This window comes from Triturus cristatus, chromosome 1_2 (assembly GCF_964204655.1).
Source record: "Triturus cristatus chromosome 1_2, aTriCri1.1, whole genome shotgun sequence".
NCBI classification, from domain to species: Eukaryota; Metazoa; Chordata; class Amphibia; order Caudata; family Salamandridae; genus Triturus; species Triturus cristatus.
The window spans coordinates 281,053,545-281,070,404 of record NC_140580.1 but is presented as its reverse complement, the minus strand read 5'-3'; the positions used below and the strand labels follow the sequence as shown (position 1 = coordinate 281,070,404).

Below are 16,860 nucleotides of genomic sequence, written 5' to 3'. Positions count from 1 at the left end.
GTAGGAATACAAGTGAGATTCTTTGAGTAGACATCAAGGTAAACTTTGGTTTAATAATTTTTGGGAACACAGAAGAGACAGTGAAGCTGAATAAAGGCAACAGAAAGCTGGCATTTTATCTGATGCTGTTGGCAAGGAGGGAGAATTGTAGGAAATGGTTAATAAACTTTCCTCTTACTAAAGCTGAGTGGTTGGATTCAGTAAAGCACACTCTAAAAATGGATACACTCTCTAATGCTTTAAGAAGTTCTTATGTATGGGGACCCTTGATCACATGGCTTGGGGGGGGGGGGGGGACTATGGAGGAAAGACCAGATTAATAGTCCCATGATTACACCAGACCTAGAACCTGGAAACTCAGATGGTGTGGGTCAGATCAGAAGGTTGACTACGTCTTCCCAGGCTTGCAAAGCTATGAACATTGGTGATTAATAGGCAGAACAAAAGGGCTGGAGGTTGGTAGCCGGAGGTTAATGACGTGCACAAGCACAACATAAAAAATTTAAATACAAGTTCTCCCAAGCCATTTACACTGGGGTGACAAAGCTCCACATGAAGCCACCTAAAAAGGTCATCAATTGACAATAAGTAGCTGTAAAAATAAAAATTTCATGAATGATCTCAAATATGACTTTTCTGTCAATCCAAATATTTAACACTGGGAGTTATAAAATGATGGATCACATTACTAAGGAAGCAAAGATCTTTCTATAAATCTCAGCTCATTGAAATTTATCTTTTCCCACCATAGCTTCGAGATAATTTTGATCATCAATTTAAATTGAAAAATTACTGAAAATGGTCATAATAATGCAGGAGAAAGAGCGCATCAGTACTGAAATGGTCACATGGGCTAAAGAACGATTTTAAGAGAGATCTGCACAGCAAGAAAAGATTTAATTTAGGGATGTTCTGGCAAGTTTAATATTATTAAGGGTAACTTCTGAGAACGATATGTGTATGACTACTTATTTCCTTGTTATATATTGCTTTGTTTGACATTGCATCTCTTTGTTAAATCGCCCTTTAATTACTTACAAATTGTTATGCAGTTTTGTATATTGGTTCATTTATTAGTTCAATCGTACATTGAATCTTTTCCATTTTATCTCCATTAATTGAAAACTGGTTGTTATTTATCAAAACACTTAAATAAAAATAATTTTATAAAAGTACTTTAAGTGTACTTGGGTGAAATCTGAAAAAACTGCATAATGTCCACAGCTTAAGAGAGTTGTATCACCGAAGAATAGATTTTGGCAGTACAAAGATTCTTGGGATTTCAGAGGTGTAGAAATTTAAAAGCAGCTATTTCTCTGCAAATAACCATAATAAATTAGCCATCACATCTTTGAAAGCCTTGGGTGCAATGGAGCAAACGGGAGCAAACTAAGATTGCAGAGTCAGAAATACTAGGTCTGCACTAAGTTCTCAAGTTCAGCGAACACCTGGTGCCATGCTGACTTCAAGACAACCGAGGGAGACCCAGACCTTTCCATTGGATCCCTCTCAGGTTTCAGTGGGGCAGGATTAGACCTACCTGACAGATCCAGTGGGGAACGGCTGCTGCTGTTAGTGCTGGTGTGAAGGCAGGATCCAATTTACCAGGTGTTTTGTTACTAGGGGGCAGGAGACTGAGGCTATCATGTGGCTCTGAGAACCCCTGCAGCACCCATCAGTTGATTATTGGTAGGTTTACAGAAGGTTGTGGCCGATCTGTAATGTTGCAGAAGGCATGCCTGTCAGTTTGTGTGCCACTTTCCTCAGTACACATCTTTGCTATCTATGACAAATATCGCTCTCTGTGCCCATCATTGCACTATTCTCCCTTCCATGCTCTGGCATATATGGCTAGGACTTATTTGTATGTAAAAAAGAGAGAGCGGCCCCTTGTTGTAGCCAAGGGAGTAGGGTACTCTTGACAAGTAATACAAATACTCCCTTGGGTTATGAAAGGAACAGGATACAAGGTTCAACTCACAACTAGGTCGTACCTCACAAGGCGCACAATAATACAATTCATCAAGGAAAATCCGACCTAATATTTGAATCAATTGCTAAATAGCACTGAAGTTTTACAAAATCTTTTATTATTAAAAAACTGGTTACAATGTTAAAATTTCAATACACTTCCTATCTATCACAGTTTTATACAAAACAATTCATAATAACAATTCATAAAAACAATAAATGTAAAATCCCCAATTACAATCAGTTTACACAATATACTGTGACATAAAAAGAGAACAATGGTTAGACAGTATACTTTGTCTTTCAAAGAAACATATCCTATGGGACAGTTTGGAAACCTGGCCTGGATACACTCATTTTTGAATCTGCAGGTCCAAATTTTCCCTTGGATTATGTACAATGATGCGTCTACGCGTTTTGATGGGTTTGATTATTATTCCATCTTTATCAAGACAATAGTTAGTACATTTCTCTCTGTATTCCTTATTGTATAGCTTGGTTTATATGCCCTGTATAAAGCAAGTATATATAGAGACATTTTTGTTTAAATTACACAAAAATGCTAATTCGAAACGCAAACAGTCTACAAAACACCTTATATTTTATTATGTTTTGCTTTGTTATGCACATCTTTAAAAACCAATTAACCACCATTCAAAAACCACAATGATTCTACACAATTATTGTATACATGCACTAAAACAAATCTAATTTCACCATTTGTAAATATACTGTGCCTCTATCTATAAATTGTTTAATTCATTGGAAAATCATGAGTCACGTTTCTATAGTCATTGTCGAATGGATCTCATATTATTACCTTAATCAAACCGAAATCCTTGCTAAATCATTTCATAGGTCAGATCAAAAACTACACATACAGCCACCTATCTCCTTGCAAAAGGGTCAACGTGTCCCCCAAACTTGCAACATTTAGTTAATTACCTCTTGAGTCAAACTTTATAAGTGCGTTCAGTTCTTCTACTGATTAGCGCTGTTTTCTGTTCGATTTCTCTTCAGTTAATGCAGATACTCTGTGAGAATTCAATAAGGCACAAACTAAGCAGAGTAATTCTAAAGTTCGACTCTGTACGTTGCTCAAGGGCTAATTATTACTACCTCACCTGCTTAGTGCACTCAATGTATTTATACATTTTAACTTCCTTTTGGCCGACCCGAGAGGTCGCTTCAATTTCCTGCCAAGTGGCTACTGTATTTAAATGCCTAGAAAGAGAAGGGGACTATTACTTTTGATCATAAACTCGATTAGGTCCTTGCATTTCTGCTCCTAACTGCGCAATACCCTCAGCCCATGTCGTACCTTAATTACGTATTCACTTTCTTGTACACTCTCCCGTGTCCGTTCTTTCACGAGGGTAAAGGGGCTTTTTGATTCTACACCTCCTCTAACTTGTTGCACTAGAGGGCAAAATAAGAAGGCCCATTATATTTAGTACTGTGAATAAAATTTCTACAGTCTTTCATGTTAGTAGAAGTTCCATATTAGCCTCCCGCTCTCTACCTTCCTCAAAATAGACCTTTCCAATTCTCAGCTCTTAAACTGCAGAGAGTAACCAAACTAATGCTCCTCTTCATGGGCGGGTAAAGGAAACCCAGAAAAACAACTCAGGTTTAAATAATGCTACGTGTCTTCTGATTGGTTATCCTAGGCCTATTCTTACTTTGCAACATTTACATGTGCTGACTCTGCCTCTAATGAACCAGGAAGTTTTTCTTTTTTGTAGGTATATTTACATGTGCTGACTCTGCCTCTAATGAACCAGGAAGTTATTCTTTTTCTAAGTAGATTTTAATTTTGTAACCCGGAAATACTAATACCGGGACCAATCTAAATGTCAAAGGGCCCAGACAAAAGACCGTGTAATTTATCTAACGCATTATTTTTACTATTTAAAAAAAAAAAAAAAAATCAATATTTTGTGTGCATATATTTCTGTCACTTTCTGACTTTCTGAGATTGTGTACAGATATTTTAATGTTATTAAAATTAACATTACAAATGCACATAATGTGTCCGTTACAAATGCAACTATGGATCTATCTGTCATCTTTCCAGGTGCCTCATTCTCTAAATTATCATAACTTCTACCCGATGTGGGAGAAGTGTAGTTCACAGTTACATAATGCTCTTATAGCAAAGGCAGTACTAACTCATTTATTTGAAATTAGAGACCAACTCTGTTATTGGTTAGCTACTATTTTCAACCAATCCTCACGTGAGTTTAGTCCATTATCTATTGTGTTTAGATGGCACATATACCACTGCTCCCGTTTTTTCCTTAGTGTATCCAGATCACCTCCTCTTTTACTGATACTTATTTTTTCAAGAATGAACCACCTGAATTGATTACAATCGTGGTTCAATCTTGAAAAATGGTCTTTAAGCGGAGCATTTTCTTTTTTAGTTCTTATGGCTGATTTGTGCTCCAGTAGGCGAGTGCGCAGTTCCCTGCTGGTCTCGCCCACATAGCCCAGCCCACAGGGACACGTCAATAGATATATAATGTTTTTGCTACGGCAGTTGTTCAAAGTTTTTGCAGTCAATGTTTTGTCTGCAAATACCATGTCTTTTGCTTCAATGCAGTGTGGGCATATGGAACACGTTCCACATTTGTAATTTTCCACTGCCTTCTGTCCGCCTAGTGTTCTTTGATGCTCTGACTCTGTTTTGTATGTTTTTACTAAGGAGTTTCAGATTGTCTTATTCCGTCGGAAAGAAAACAGTGGTTTTTGTAATTGTGTCACTGTTCCATGACGGTTAAAAGGTGTAGAGGATGAATTACATGTGGAGCTATTCAGAAAGTCCACTGATAAAAAATACTTTGTTGCACTACGGAAGCAACCACCCCAAATCACAAAGAGACAATATCCCCTTTGGGGAATTTCTTCAGTTGCCCCGTAACTGCACAACCCTTAAAGACTTCTACCACCATTCAGAGATCTTGGAGAATAAACTAAAAGCAAGAGGGTATCCTAGAAGACTTATTAAACACTCCCTCAAGAGAGCCTGATTTTATGATCAGGACAATTTCCTAGATACAAATAAAGATAAAAAAGATAAAGCAATTAGAAGAATTGTTTTTGTGAATCAGTTCTCCAACATAAGCAATAAAATAAAAAACATTGTGACCTGGTATTGATGGTCCAGTGTAACGTGCGTGTGCACTCTGAGTGCGTGTGGTGAGATTGGCCTGCGCTCCCATAGGAATGCATGGGGGATATGTGTGTCCATGGTAATTCCTGGTATGAGAGGAGCGCAGGGGCGAGTTTAGTATGTATGAACTCGTGAAAATAAATGCTACGCAATGGTGTGCGCAGATTTATGGTGACTGGTGGAGAAATGCCACTTTTAGAAGTTGGCATTTCTGTGTGCTATGTGGCTGCCTGCCTGATGTGAATTGCATGCCTAGCTTGTGAGTGACAGGAGCTGAGAGGTGTGGTTGGCTCCAGGAGACAGGGTGAGTCAGCACAGTGTTGAATAGAGAGATCTGCATCTAGATGGGAGGGAGGAGTTGCACCTGGGACCTGACTAGGGCTGTGCCTTCCCTCCACAATGCTGGCTCCGCCCCCTGTGGTGTGTCTGATCACTGATCCCCCACCTGACAAAAGGGAGAGGAGCTGAGCAAAAAAAGTTCTCCAAATCCTCCCTAAACCAGTCCTGACTGGTATTCCCATGCCCTGCACTTTTACACAAAGGGAAATGTGGTATGAATATAGGGGCTGTGACCCCATGAAATTGTTCAGTCTTGGTGTGCTGTTCCTGCTGGGGCATGCTGCTGCTGGGGCCCGGGGTGGGGGGGGGGGGGGCTGCCATGGGGGCTTGCCTCCCAGGGCTCTGCATTGCCCCTTAATGCCTTAAGGACCTTTTGGGACCCTTGTACTTATTCTGGTTTCTACAGGACCCATGCCTGCTCCTAGCACCTGGTGAGCGCTTTATTTCTTTGTCTACAGAGCAGAGCGCTTTATTTTTCCTGTGGAGGAGTGCTTCTGTTTTTCCCTGGCAGTGCTGGGCCGCGATCATCCTCGAGGGAATCCCGATGTAGGGATTCCCCCGCTTCTTCCGATGTCATGGCGGGTGCCCACCCCGTGTCATGGCCGCATTGGAGTTGTTCAATTTTATGGAGAGCGGGTGCCCACCCCACTCTCCTGCTATCCTTTAATGGCGGGTGCCCAACCCTTATGTTGCCTGGTTCGTTTTGTTTGAATTTCGGCGGGAGCACACCCCGCGTCTCACCACCGCATCGCGAGCCGCAAAGGGAAGTCAGGTGCGTCCGCCTGACTCTGGGCGGGACCTCGCAGACATCATTTCCGCCTTCCCCCGGCCGGTAGAAGTCGGCGTTTTTGTCCAGAGCCTGCAGCCTGTGTGATGGAGGCGGAGGAGGGGTGCGAGGCACAGTGGCGGTGCCTGCCCCCTCCGCCCAAGTGGAAACACCGCCGAAGCCGTCCCAGCATGAGGAGAGCCTCAGCCCAGTCCGGTGAGGGCTCCGGGGGCGCATTGTTGGTGCCGATCGCGGTACTGTGATGGCGTTGATGCCGAGTGGTCCCGCAAGAGAGCGGGCCACAACAACAATGGGGTCATATTTGTCTACAAGGGCCCCGAGGGGCCCGTCCTGTTCCCCGTGCACCTTCCAGGTCTGCCATGGCCACAGCTGCCCCACCTGCTAGAGGGCAGCTGCGCGAAGAGGGCAATAATGTTAAGAGTCCCGGAATGGGGACTAGGCAGGCACGTGTGGTGCTAGTACCTTGTAGGCAGCGGCTTGGGGGCATTTCTCTGCACTCTCCTGTGTAGTGCACAGTGTCTGAGCGGTTCTACATGGTAGAGGGCCGCTCCAACGACGTGGGCATGATTGTTTTAGAGTCCCGTGTGGCTCCATTGTGGGCATATGTTGATTTAAAGCGCCAGTGCGCTCCATCGATGGGCTATTCATTTTAAAGGCCCCAGTGGGGGTCCCGAGGGCCAGTGGTGCCCGTGCTTTTCCATGTAGGCTATTTTTCTCACAGCTGCCCCACCAGACAGAGGGCAGCTGCAACGAGGTGCATATTTGTTCTAAGGGCACCAGGAGTATCCAGGCCTTATTTTATTATTCACAGCTGCCCAGCAAGTAGTGGGTAGCTGCACGGTTTAGGCTATTCTTTCTTGGGGACATGTCTTTTGAAGTTAGGAGTGAGATGCACCCCTTCGCCCCATACATCTACAGCTGCGCAGCACGTAGTGCCAGCTGCCACGTCTAGGTCTGCGCAATTGCGCACCCCTGACTTCTGCTGCATTGGCAGCGCGCCCTGACTTTTGGACATAGGGTCTTTGAGGCCCTTTTGAGATGGCCAGTTTGCCAGGGGGACTGCTAGGTTAATAGGGCGCCAGGCCCTGATGTGATTATATGGTGCTAGGAAATGTAATTTATATACTATGATTGACGCACCCTGATTTATGCCTCTAAAAATGTGTTTTTATGATTATGAGGTTATTTGCATACTGTGGTTTATGCATGTGAGATTATTCTCTACTGTGGTTTAGGTATGAGCTATTCCCTACTGCGGTTTATGTTAGCAAGAGTATTTCCTAATGTGAGTTATGCTTAGGAGGTTATAGTCTAATATGTTTAGGCTTATGAGGTTGGCGTAGAATATATTTCTCGCCTAATGTAATACTGTGCCTAATATGTTTTATGGTTACAGGATGATGCAGAGTACAGCGTTTGCCAGTAATCACTGGTTGTGTTCTACGTTTAGTATATGTCTACATTTATTATCTTTCCTAAGTGATGATTCTGACAGTGGTCCAAGTGGCCCTGTCATGTGTATATAATCCCCTGTAAATTTTGCCCAGTGCCAGTTGGCACAGTGTATATTGTGTGATTGCTAATCTAATGTGTACTATGATAATACAAAGGCTATTTTGTGATAAAACCTTGTGTGGAGTTCCTTTTGTGGTGTGCCTAGTATGTTGTTGCTGTGTGTGTTGCGCAAATGCTTTACACATTGCCACCGGGATAAGCCTGACTGCTCGTGCCAAGCTACCAAGGGGGTGAGCAGGGGTTATCTTTGGCGTGTAACTCCCTTGCCCTGACTAGAGTGGTGGTCTCTGCCTGGCTTTGGCGCAAGCCTTAGCCAACCAGAGATCCCATTTCTAACAATTTTCAATAGAAATTGGAAGATTCTTAATCATGGAACAGTGACACAATTACAAAAACCACTGTTTTCTTTCCGACGGAATAAGACAATCCGAAACTCCTTAGTAAAAACATACAAAACAGAGTCAGAGCATCAGAGAACACTAGGCGGACAGAAGGCAGTGGGAAATTACAAATGTGGAACGTGTTCCATATGCCCACACTGCATTTTAGCAAAAGACATGGTATTTGCTGACAAAACATTGACCGCAAAAACTTTGAACAACTGCCGTAGCAAAAACGTTCTATATCTATTGACGTGTCTCTGCGGGCTCGGCCATGTGGGCGAGACCAGCAAGGAACTGCGCACTCGCCTACTGGAGCACAAATCAACCATAAGAACTAAAAAAGAAAATACTACGCTTACAGACCATTTTTCAAAATTGAACCATGATTGTAATCAATTCAGGTGGTTAATTCTTAAAAAAATAAGTATCAGTTGAAGAGGAGGTGATCTGGATACAATAAGGAAAAAAACGGGAGCAGTGGTGTATGTGCCATCTAAACACAATAGATAATGGACTAAACTCATGTGAGGATTGGATGAAAATAGTAGCTAACCAATAACAGGGTTGGTCTCTAATTTCAAATAAATGAGTTAGTACTGCCTTTGCTATAGGGGCATTATGTAACTGTGAACTACACTTTGCCCACATCGGGTAGAAGTTATGATAATTTAGAGAATGAGGCACCTGGAAAGATGACAGATAGATCTATAGTTGCATTCGTAACGGACGCATTATGTGCATTTGTAATGTTAATTTCGATAAAATTAAAATATCTGTACACAATCTAAGAGATAGTCAGAAAGTGACAAAAATATATGCACACAAAATATATTTAAAAAAAAAATTAAATACTAAAAATAATGCTTTAGATAGATCACACGGTCTTTTGTCTGGGCCCTTTGACATTTGAATTGGTCTCAGTATTAGTATTTCTGGGTTACAATATTACAATCTACTTAGAAAAAGAATAACTTCCTGGTTCATTAGAGGCAGCACATGTAAATTTACCTACAAAAAAGAAAAACTTCCTGTTCATTAGAGGCAGAGTCAGCACATGTAAATGTTGCAAAGTAAGAATAGGCCAGGATAACCAATCAGAAGACACGTAGCAATATTTAAACCTGAGTTGTTCTTCTGGGTTTCCTTTACACACCCACGAAGAGGAGCATTCGTTCGGTGACTCTCTGCAGTTTAAGAGGTGAGAAGTGGAAAGGTCCATTTTGAGGACGGTAGAGAGCCGGAGGCTAATATGGAACTTCTACTAACATAAAAGACTGTAGCAATTTTATTCACAGTACTAAATATAATGGGCCTTCTTATTTTGCCCTCTAGTGCAACAAGTTAGAGGAGGTGTAGAATCAAAAAGCCCCTCTACCCTGGTGAACGAACGGACTCTGGATAGTGTACAAGAAAGTGAATACGTAATTAAGGTACGACATGGGCTGAGGGTATTGCGCAGTTATGAGCAGGAATGCAGGGTCCTAATCGAGTTTATGGTCAAAAGTAATAGTCCCCTTCTCTTTCTAGGAATTTAAATACAGTAGCCACTTGGCAGGAAATTGAAGCGACCTCTTGGGTTAGAACATATAAATACATCGAGTGCACTAAGCAGGTGAGTTAGTAATAATTAGCCCTTGAGCAACGTACAGAGTCAGACTTTAGAATTACTCTGCTTAGTTTGTGCCTTATTGAATTCTCTCAGAGTATCTGCATTAACTGAAGTGAAATCGAACAGAAAACAGTTCTAATCAGTAGAAGAACTGAACGCACTTATAAAGTTTGGCTCAAGAGCTAATGAACTAAATGTTGCAAGTTTGGGGGACAAGATGACCCTTTTGCAAGGAGATAGGTAGCTGTATGTGTAATTTTTGGTCTGACCTATGTAATGATTAGCAAGGATTTCGGTTTGATTAAGGTAATAATTTGAGATCCATTTGACAATGACTCTAGAAATGTGACTTCTGATTTTCCAATGAATTAACATTTTTATAGATAGAGGCACAGTATATTTACAAATGGTGAAATTAGATTTGTTTTAGTGCATGTATACAATAATCGTGTAGAATCATTGTGGTTTTTGAATGGTGCTTAATTGTTTTTTAAAGATGTGCATAACAAAGCAAAAACATAATAATTTTTAGACTGTGTTTGCCATTGTAATTAGCATTTTTGTGTAATTTAAACAAAAATTTCTCAATATATGCTTGCTTTATACAAGGCATATAAACCAAGCTATACAATAAGGAATACAGGGAGAAACAAACTAACTATTGTCTTGATAAAGATGGAATAATAATCAAACCCATCAAAACGCGTCGGCACATCATTGTACATAATCGAAGGGAAAATTTGGACCTGCAGATACGAAAATGAGTGTATCCAGGCCAGGTTTCTAAACTGTCCCATAGGATATGTTCCTTTGAAAGACTAAGTGTAATGTCTAACCATTGTTCTCTTTTTATGTCATAGTATATTGTGTAAACTGATTGTAATTGAGGATTTTACATTTATTGTTTTTATGATGTTTTTATGAATTGTTTTGTATAAAAATGTGATAGATAGGAAGTGTATTGAAATTTTAACATTGTAACCAGTTTTTTAATAATAAAAGATTTTTGTAAAACTTCAGTGCTATTTAGCAATTGATTCAAATATTAGGTGGCATTTCCCTTGACGAATTGTATTATTGTGCGCCTTGTGAGGTACGAACTAGTTGTGAGATGAACCTTGTATTCTGTTCCTTTCATAACCCAAGGGAATATTTGTTTTACAGGACTTATTTGTGGCAGGACACAGACTCATCCCACATCAAGAATGACTTGAATGACAGTGACCTCTGCTTCAAGAGGGGTGCAAACAGAAGACCCAAAGAATATACAAAAACTATTTTCTAGAAAATGCCTTTTCCCTTACACCAGGAGATTGCCTCTGTAGCACAAACGTTCTATAAAATGTTGTTTTCCTAATCAGTTAATCTTGCAGAGGTCCGTAAAGCCTGGAGACAATGAAACCCAACTTTCGTAGAGGTGCTTTTTTGCGGCCTTGCCCTCCTCCTAGGACTGAATTGTGGCAATAGCAGGCATGACTGACACAGCCTAGGTACAAGAATATCATACATGATATCTGATTAAATCAGGAAGTAATTTGCATGGTTTTACAAAAGGCTACAAAACCATGCAGCGGAAGCTTCACAGCATAGATGGCATATGGGTAAGCTTGGATAATGGAGATCATAGTGAAAAAGGCATCACTAATGACAACATTCATTTTACTGGATTAATGAGAAGATCTTTCTCTGAGCCAATTGAGCCTTGGAAGCTACCTGTGCCATCAACAAATCCACCTTGAACTGTGGAGGAAATTATTCATCAAATGCATCCAGTATAAAAAACCCCTGGAAACAAATGTAAACACAATCAGGTCAATGTTTTCCTACTTTTAGTCAGTAAATTATGAATAGCTCTATGTAACAAGAGGCCTTAGAGACAAGATGGTGTCAATAGTAGTAGAATATATAGATTGTATACAAGATGCTGCTGTATGTATGGCAAATGTGCACCTATGAAAAACTGTGAGGTGAAGAGAGTAGCACAATCAAAAATATGTGATGGTGTTTTCTTTCTTTTTTACTTTTACAATCCATTTCTCAAGTTTTTCTGGCCACAGTCCGCTTTCAGAGATGGATCATTGTAAAAATGATGTGTTTCAGCTGTTTGGACCCTAAAGCATGGACAGATATCCAAGTGATCCAGAAGTCCATGGTGAAGCAGGTAGAATGACAGCTTTGAAGACATAGTAGCACAACAGGGGAATCACAGGGGCAGTTGGACAAAAAGCATGGGAAATAAAAATAAAGTAACTAGGCAAAGATAATACAAATTCAAAAAGGTGACAAAACACGGCTAATTGTATTGGCCAGAAGGATAAGATTGCAACATTGCTGAAGGCACCATATTGATGTCAACTGTCATAAGCATTACACACAGTATTACAGTTTTGGGTTGGTAAAATACCATCCAGCCAAACTGCAATGAATAATATTAACGCCTGACAAGTGCTGCATATATTATACAAAAAAAGCCTGTGAAGGCATTGCTTTGACTTATACTGGTTCCCCCTTGTGTCTGAACAAAGCTATACCTCTCTGAAAAGCTATAAAAAAAAGCAAAACAGAGATGTCACTGGTTGCTTTTATTCATTTCAGGGCAACTTGGATGGTATTTCCCCAATCCACAGTAATATTACTGTGCCTGGAATAGTAAAAGCCTTTTGTCTGTTTTTTCAGTCCGAAGTGAATGGCACTTGCTAACCCTTTGCTTAAAGACTTTGGTTTACAGATGGCAAATCACTTTTCCCCTGTCCAGCTCGGTGTGGATGGCACTGTGTTAATACGATGCTTAGAAAACTCTGCTTTAAGACAAACATTTTAGGTGGGCGGATTTGGAGTGTTTGTGGTGTTGTAACAATACTATGGTTTGTGGAAGGAGCAAGGTCTTTGGAGTATCTCAATCCCTCCCATTCTTCACTTCACACCACTCTCTTCTGGATTCTCTTTGTTAGATATTTACGAGCTTTTTCTCCTCTTAGGTTTCTGAAACACTCAATTTGCATTGTTCACACCTCATCTCTTTCCACTCCACCACCCTCTTCTCATTCTTTCCTTCACGTACTTCCGTATATCTCCTTCACTTCACACACACGCAATAAATCCACTCACTTGTAAACACTGCATTTTCTTTAACTTTCACCCAGGCGGCTTTTAACAGCTGTGAACCTCCTTCACCCATTTTGCATATAATCACAATTACAATTGGCACACTTGGCTACTGCTCTGCTTGCTTTGCAAATTGGGAAAGCATTGGGAAAGCATTGGAAGAGCATGTATTCTGAACCCTTCTATAACCCACTGTCTCACAGGCATAGTGAGAAATCTGCACTGCATTCAGCCTTAACTGTACAGCTCCAATCGTGTCCAAATCCACAACCTGAACTCACACCTCTACATAGGAATGACTTTTCACACTACACACTATACAGAAGTCATATGTTGCATGAAGACTAATGAATTACAACATCTTGGAAAATGCAAATGCTCTTACGGAATGCAAGAATAAGTACAATGTAACCAGGAACAACGCTGTTGTTCCTAGGCTGAGATGGCTGTGTCTGTGTTTACTAGCTGGAGCAGTCAAAGGTGGTTGGCCAGGACTTGTACAGATGGGCCACCAGCCCCACCAGTTCACCCCAGCAACGCCACTGACTTGCTCATGGTAGCCAGTGTCCTTTCCCCAGGTCACACTACTCTAGCACTGTCCCGGCTCTTTGCCAGCTGACTTTATGGTCCCAATACTGATAACCTCCAGTTGCAGCTGCACACGCTACACTTTGTTTCGAATGCCACGCTCCATGAGGTGGCTGCTTCCCTCCTGACTTGCAATTCTGTCAGATCTTGTTATTTGAAAGCGGTCTTAGGATCCACTGATTTTGTGCATGGTGAGGTTCAGGTGCTAGATGATAAAAGTTCTGCTACCCTTAAGGCTGGAAAATTCAGTCTCTCTCTGATGGGAAAACTATGGGATTTGGGAAAGACACAGGGGATTTCAGAACTGAAAATGAGGTTGGGTACACACAAGTGGCTATCAGGTTAGTTCTGTGAAATCGTTTTTTCTATCAAGATACATGTGATGAAGAGGGAAACAGAATGTTGGACTGGTGTAAACTGGACAGGGTCTTAGCAGTTTTTACCCAAGAATTCACTGCATGCGATATAATAACCACTCAATGTAAAAATCACTAATTTAGATACCACATACACTGACGGCCCAAACCAGCTTACTTGATAAGAAACATTCACATTGCCCAGATTGTCCACCTCTGGCACCCTCTGGTAAAGGCATTTTTTGCTCAGGGTATGTGTCCAGACTCCCTTAAATCTACACAAGTTCTAGTCCTAAAGGCAAAACTAGCATTCAACGACCTTTCTAACATTTGCTCAATCACTCGTTAATCCTTCCTAGACAAGCACCCATCCTCCTTGGTGTGCATGCAGACCACCATCATTCAGGGGGTAGGCGATGCCCTTCTCTTACTGGATGGTGGAGATGCCTACCTAATTGTATAGCTGGTTCCGCCTATAACACTTCATTTATTTGATCATGAGGTCTTGATGACCATCATGGCTAACCACTGAAAAACAGACACCAATCCCACTTTGTGTAATGGTAATTCTAGACTGAACAAACACAGCCTTCTGTGAAGGAGTACTGGATTCCACCATGTGATGAAGAAAATATACAAGAAATAAGAGATTGAAGGGTTGGGAATCAGTTGGGATAGTGACGTGGTGTGTGTCTAGTTTCTTATTATTATGTTTATGTTACAAGTGTTGTTACTGCTAATGATTTTAAGAATTCTGAATGTGAGGAACACTGTTATGTATAAATAAATACATAAAAACCATTATGGCTAGCCATGCAGGCCTAAGATCAGGGTACTAGAATAGCCGTCGTCTTTTCTTGACATGTGCTTCTTGTTTCTACAGAACAGTTTCCCTAGATCCATGGCCATTTCCCAGGCTGACGGTGTGTCTGCAGGACCAGAAAACACATGTCTTTCAACAGCTACTAAGGAGCCACTTAATGAACTAGCCCTCAGCCTGTGCATCTTTGTCAGTCAGTATGCAGATGATAATTACATGTGTGGGAGATCATTGCTTAGTTAACAATGGCATCCATCTACATACCGAGAATCTAACACTATCACTGATCCTTTAAGAGCGCAAATGCAGCTCCAAATACAAGCAGCACATTTATACAAGTGCTTAAAACTTCCACTAAATAATATTTTTGGAACTCGTAGATATAATCTAGTCACGTTGCTTGGCAGGGTTGGATTGGGATAAAAAATCAACCCGGGCACACCAAAAAAAGTGGCCCACATATGCGTATTGCCTTTCCGCAAAACACTGCTTCAGCGAAGTTTATGAAAAGAAAGGGGGTGGGCACATGTTTTATTAACTTCATTTAGATAACAGAAACGCACAGATTAGTTCACACTGCTGAGCCACACATGAATGCAAGTGAGACCACTTCTGCTCAGGCCCCCTGCCCCCGCTCAATCAGCATACATTAATGGGCCAGAGAAAGGGGGTGATACCTCAGCCCATCTGCCTCTAGAAATGCCACTCAGGCACCCACTGGGTCGCTGGCGGCATTCTAACAGCACAAACAGCCCCCAGGCTGCCCAAAAAAGAAGCCCACAGCTAGAACTCGGCTCCCTGCCCTTCAGTCATTTCCCGAGTGCCGGCGTTACCAATCCGACCCTGTTGCTTCGTAGATATGACCTACAACGTTTTATTCGTCTTTTCGGCAGCTGCAAACGGGGAACTGCAGTACTCCAGAAACAAGTTCAAAACTGCACCAACTGCGTCATCAGTTACTGAGATAAAGGGCAGAAGCTCTTTCAACAGGAAAAGTTGAGCAAATTAACAGACATAATTTGCCTCATTATTCCATATTCTATGTTGGACCCTAACCACTTGGTTGAGAACAATCCCGGGACAGTCTTGACCCTTAAGATAATGTCAGCACAACCCACCACAGTTTCTGGCTCCGTAGCACATAACATAACATAACAGAGCAGGAAGTAAAATTCATGTCAGCCCCAAACTTAAAATATGCAAGCTTACCAGAAATAGTGTTGCTGATCCGGACAAAAATCCTTTCAAAATCTGCAAAGTCACTCCAGGAAGATTGAAACATGTGCATGAAGCTGTTAACAAAGAGATTCTCCATCCTGCAGAAAAATATGTGGTGCACGGTTATAGACTTTTACACATGACACATTCAATTCATGCATAATTATCATTTGATTCATTGTAAGGGGTGGCAAAGTAACTTAATTTAAGCTTTCCATACGGTATAGCCGACACTTTTCTATTCTATATTTTTTTAGTTTACCCTAATCATTATTTTTTCAGTTTATACAATACCCTTTTTTAGGTCTTGCCTGACCCAGCGCATGCGCTGGTCTGGCGAGACTTTTTGTGAGGGCTCCAAAAAGTGCTACCATGGCCAGCCTAGAGCTACAGTGCATGTGCGTGGGCGCGCGCCCTTGATCGCTATTACTTTCACTTTCGCGGTCGCACGGCCGCTTTGATGATTGATCGCGATCACTTTCACGGCCGCTTTGATGTTCTCCGTGAGCCATTCTGTTTATTACTTCTATGTAGTAATGGTGGCACCCGTGCTTTAGCTTAAACATCTTAGGCTAAAGTCGGGTGCTGAGATTGCTTCAAAAGTAAAGAAATAGACAATTCTTTACTTTTGAAGCAATCTCGGCACCCGACTTTAGCTTAAGATATTTAAGCTAAAGCATGGGTGCCACCATTACTACAGAGCAGCAATAAACAGAAACAAGCATTGGCATAGCCAATAGGTCTCGCTTTTGGGACCTTATAAGTATTTAGTTATGCAACTGTTTCATGGCTAAACACTTATACGGTCCCAAAGGCGAGACCTATTGGCTATGTCAATGCTTGTACTTATTGCTTCATATCAAATTTCTGCCAGTGTGTGTTAATTCGAAATGTAATGATGCTCAATTTACTGACATCTGACAAGAAGTCGGAGTTGGGTTTGCAAAGTTTACAATTTCTTTTCAAATATTAAAGAAGCGATGTAGTCAAAGAA

General features: G+C 41.3%; 1 protein-coding gene across 5 annotated transcripts in view; it reads right to left on the bottom strand.

The window, feature by feature from the left end:
* The window catches only part of LOC146867161 (polyunsaturated fatty acid 5-lipoxygenase-like), a 1,030,548-nt gene that overhangs the window by 390,301 nt on the left and 623,387 nt on the right, over nt 1-16,860 (bottom strand). For all 5 annotated transcript variants that reach the window (XM_085603716.1, XM_085603717.1, XM_085603714.1 and 2 more), the window contains one exon: nt 15,858-15,964. In XM_085603716.1, the coding sequence (XP_085459842.1) occupies nt 15,858-15,964 (107 nt within the window). The remainder of the gene's footprint in view (nt 1-15,857; nt 15,965-16,860) is intronic.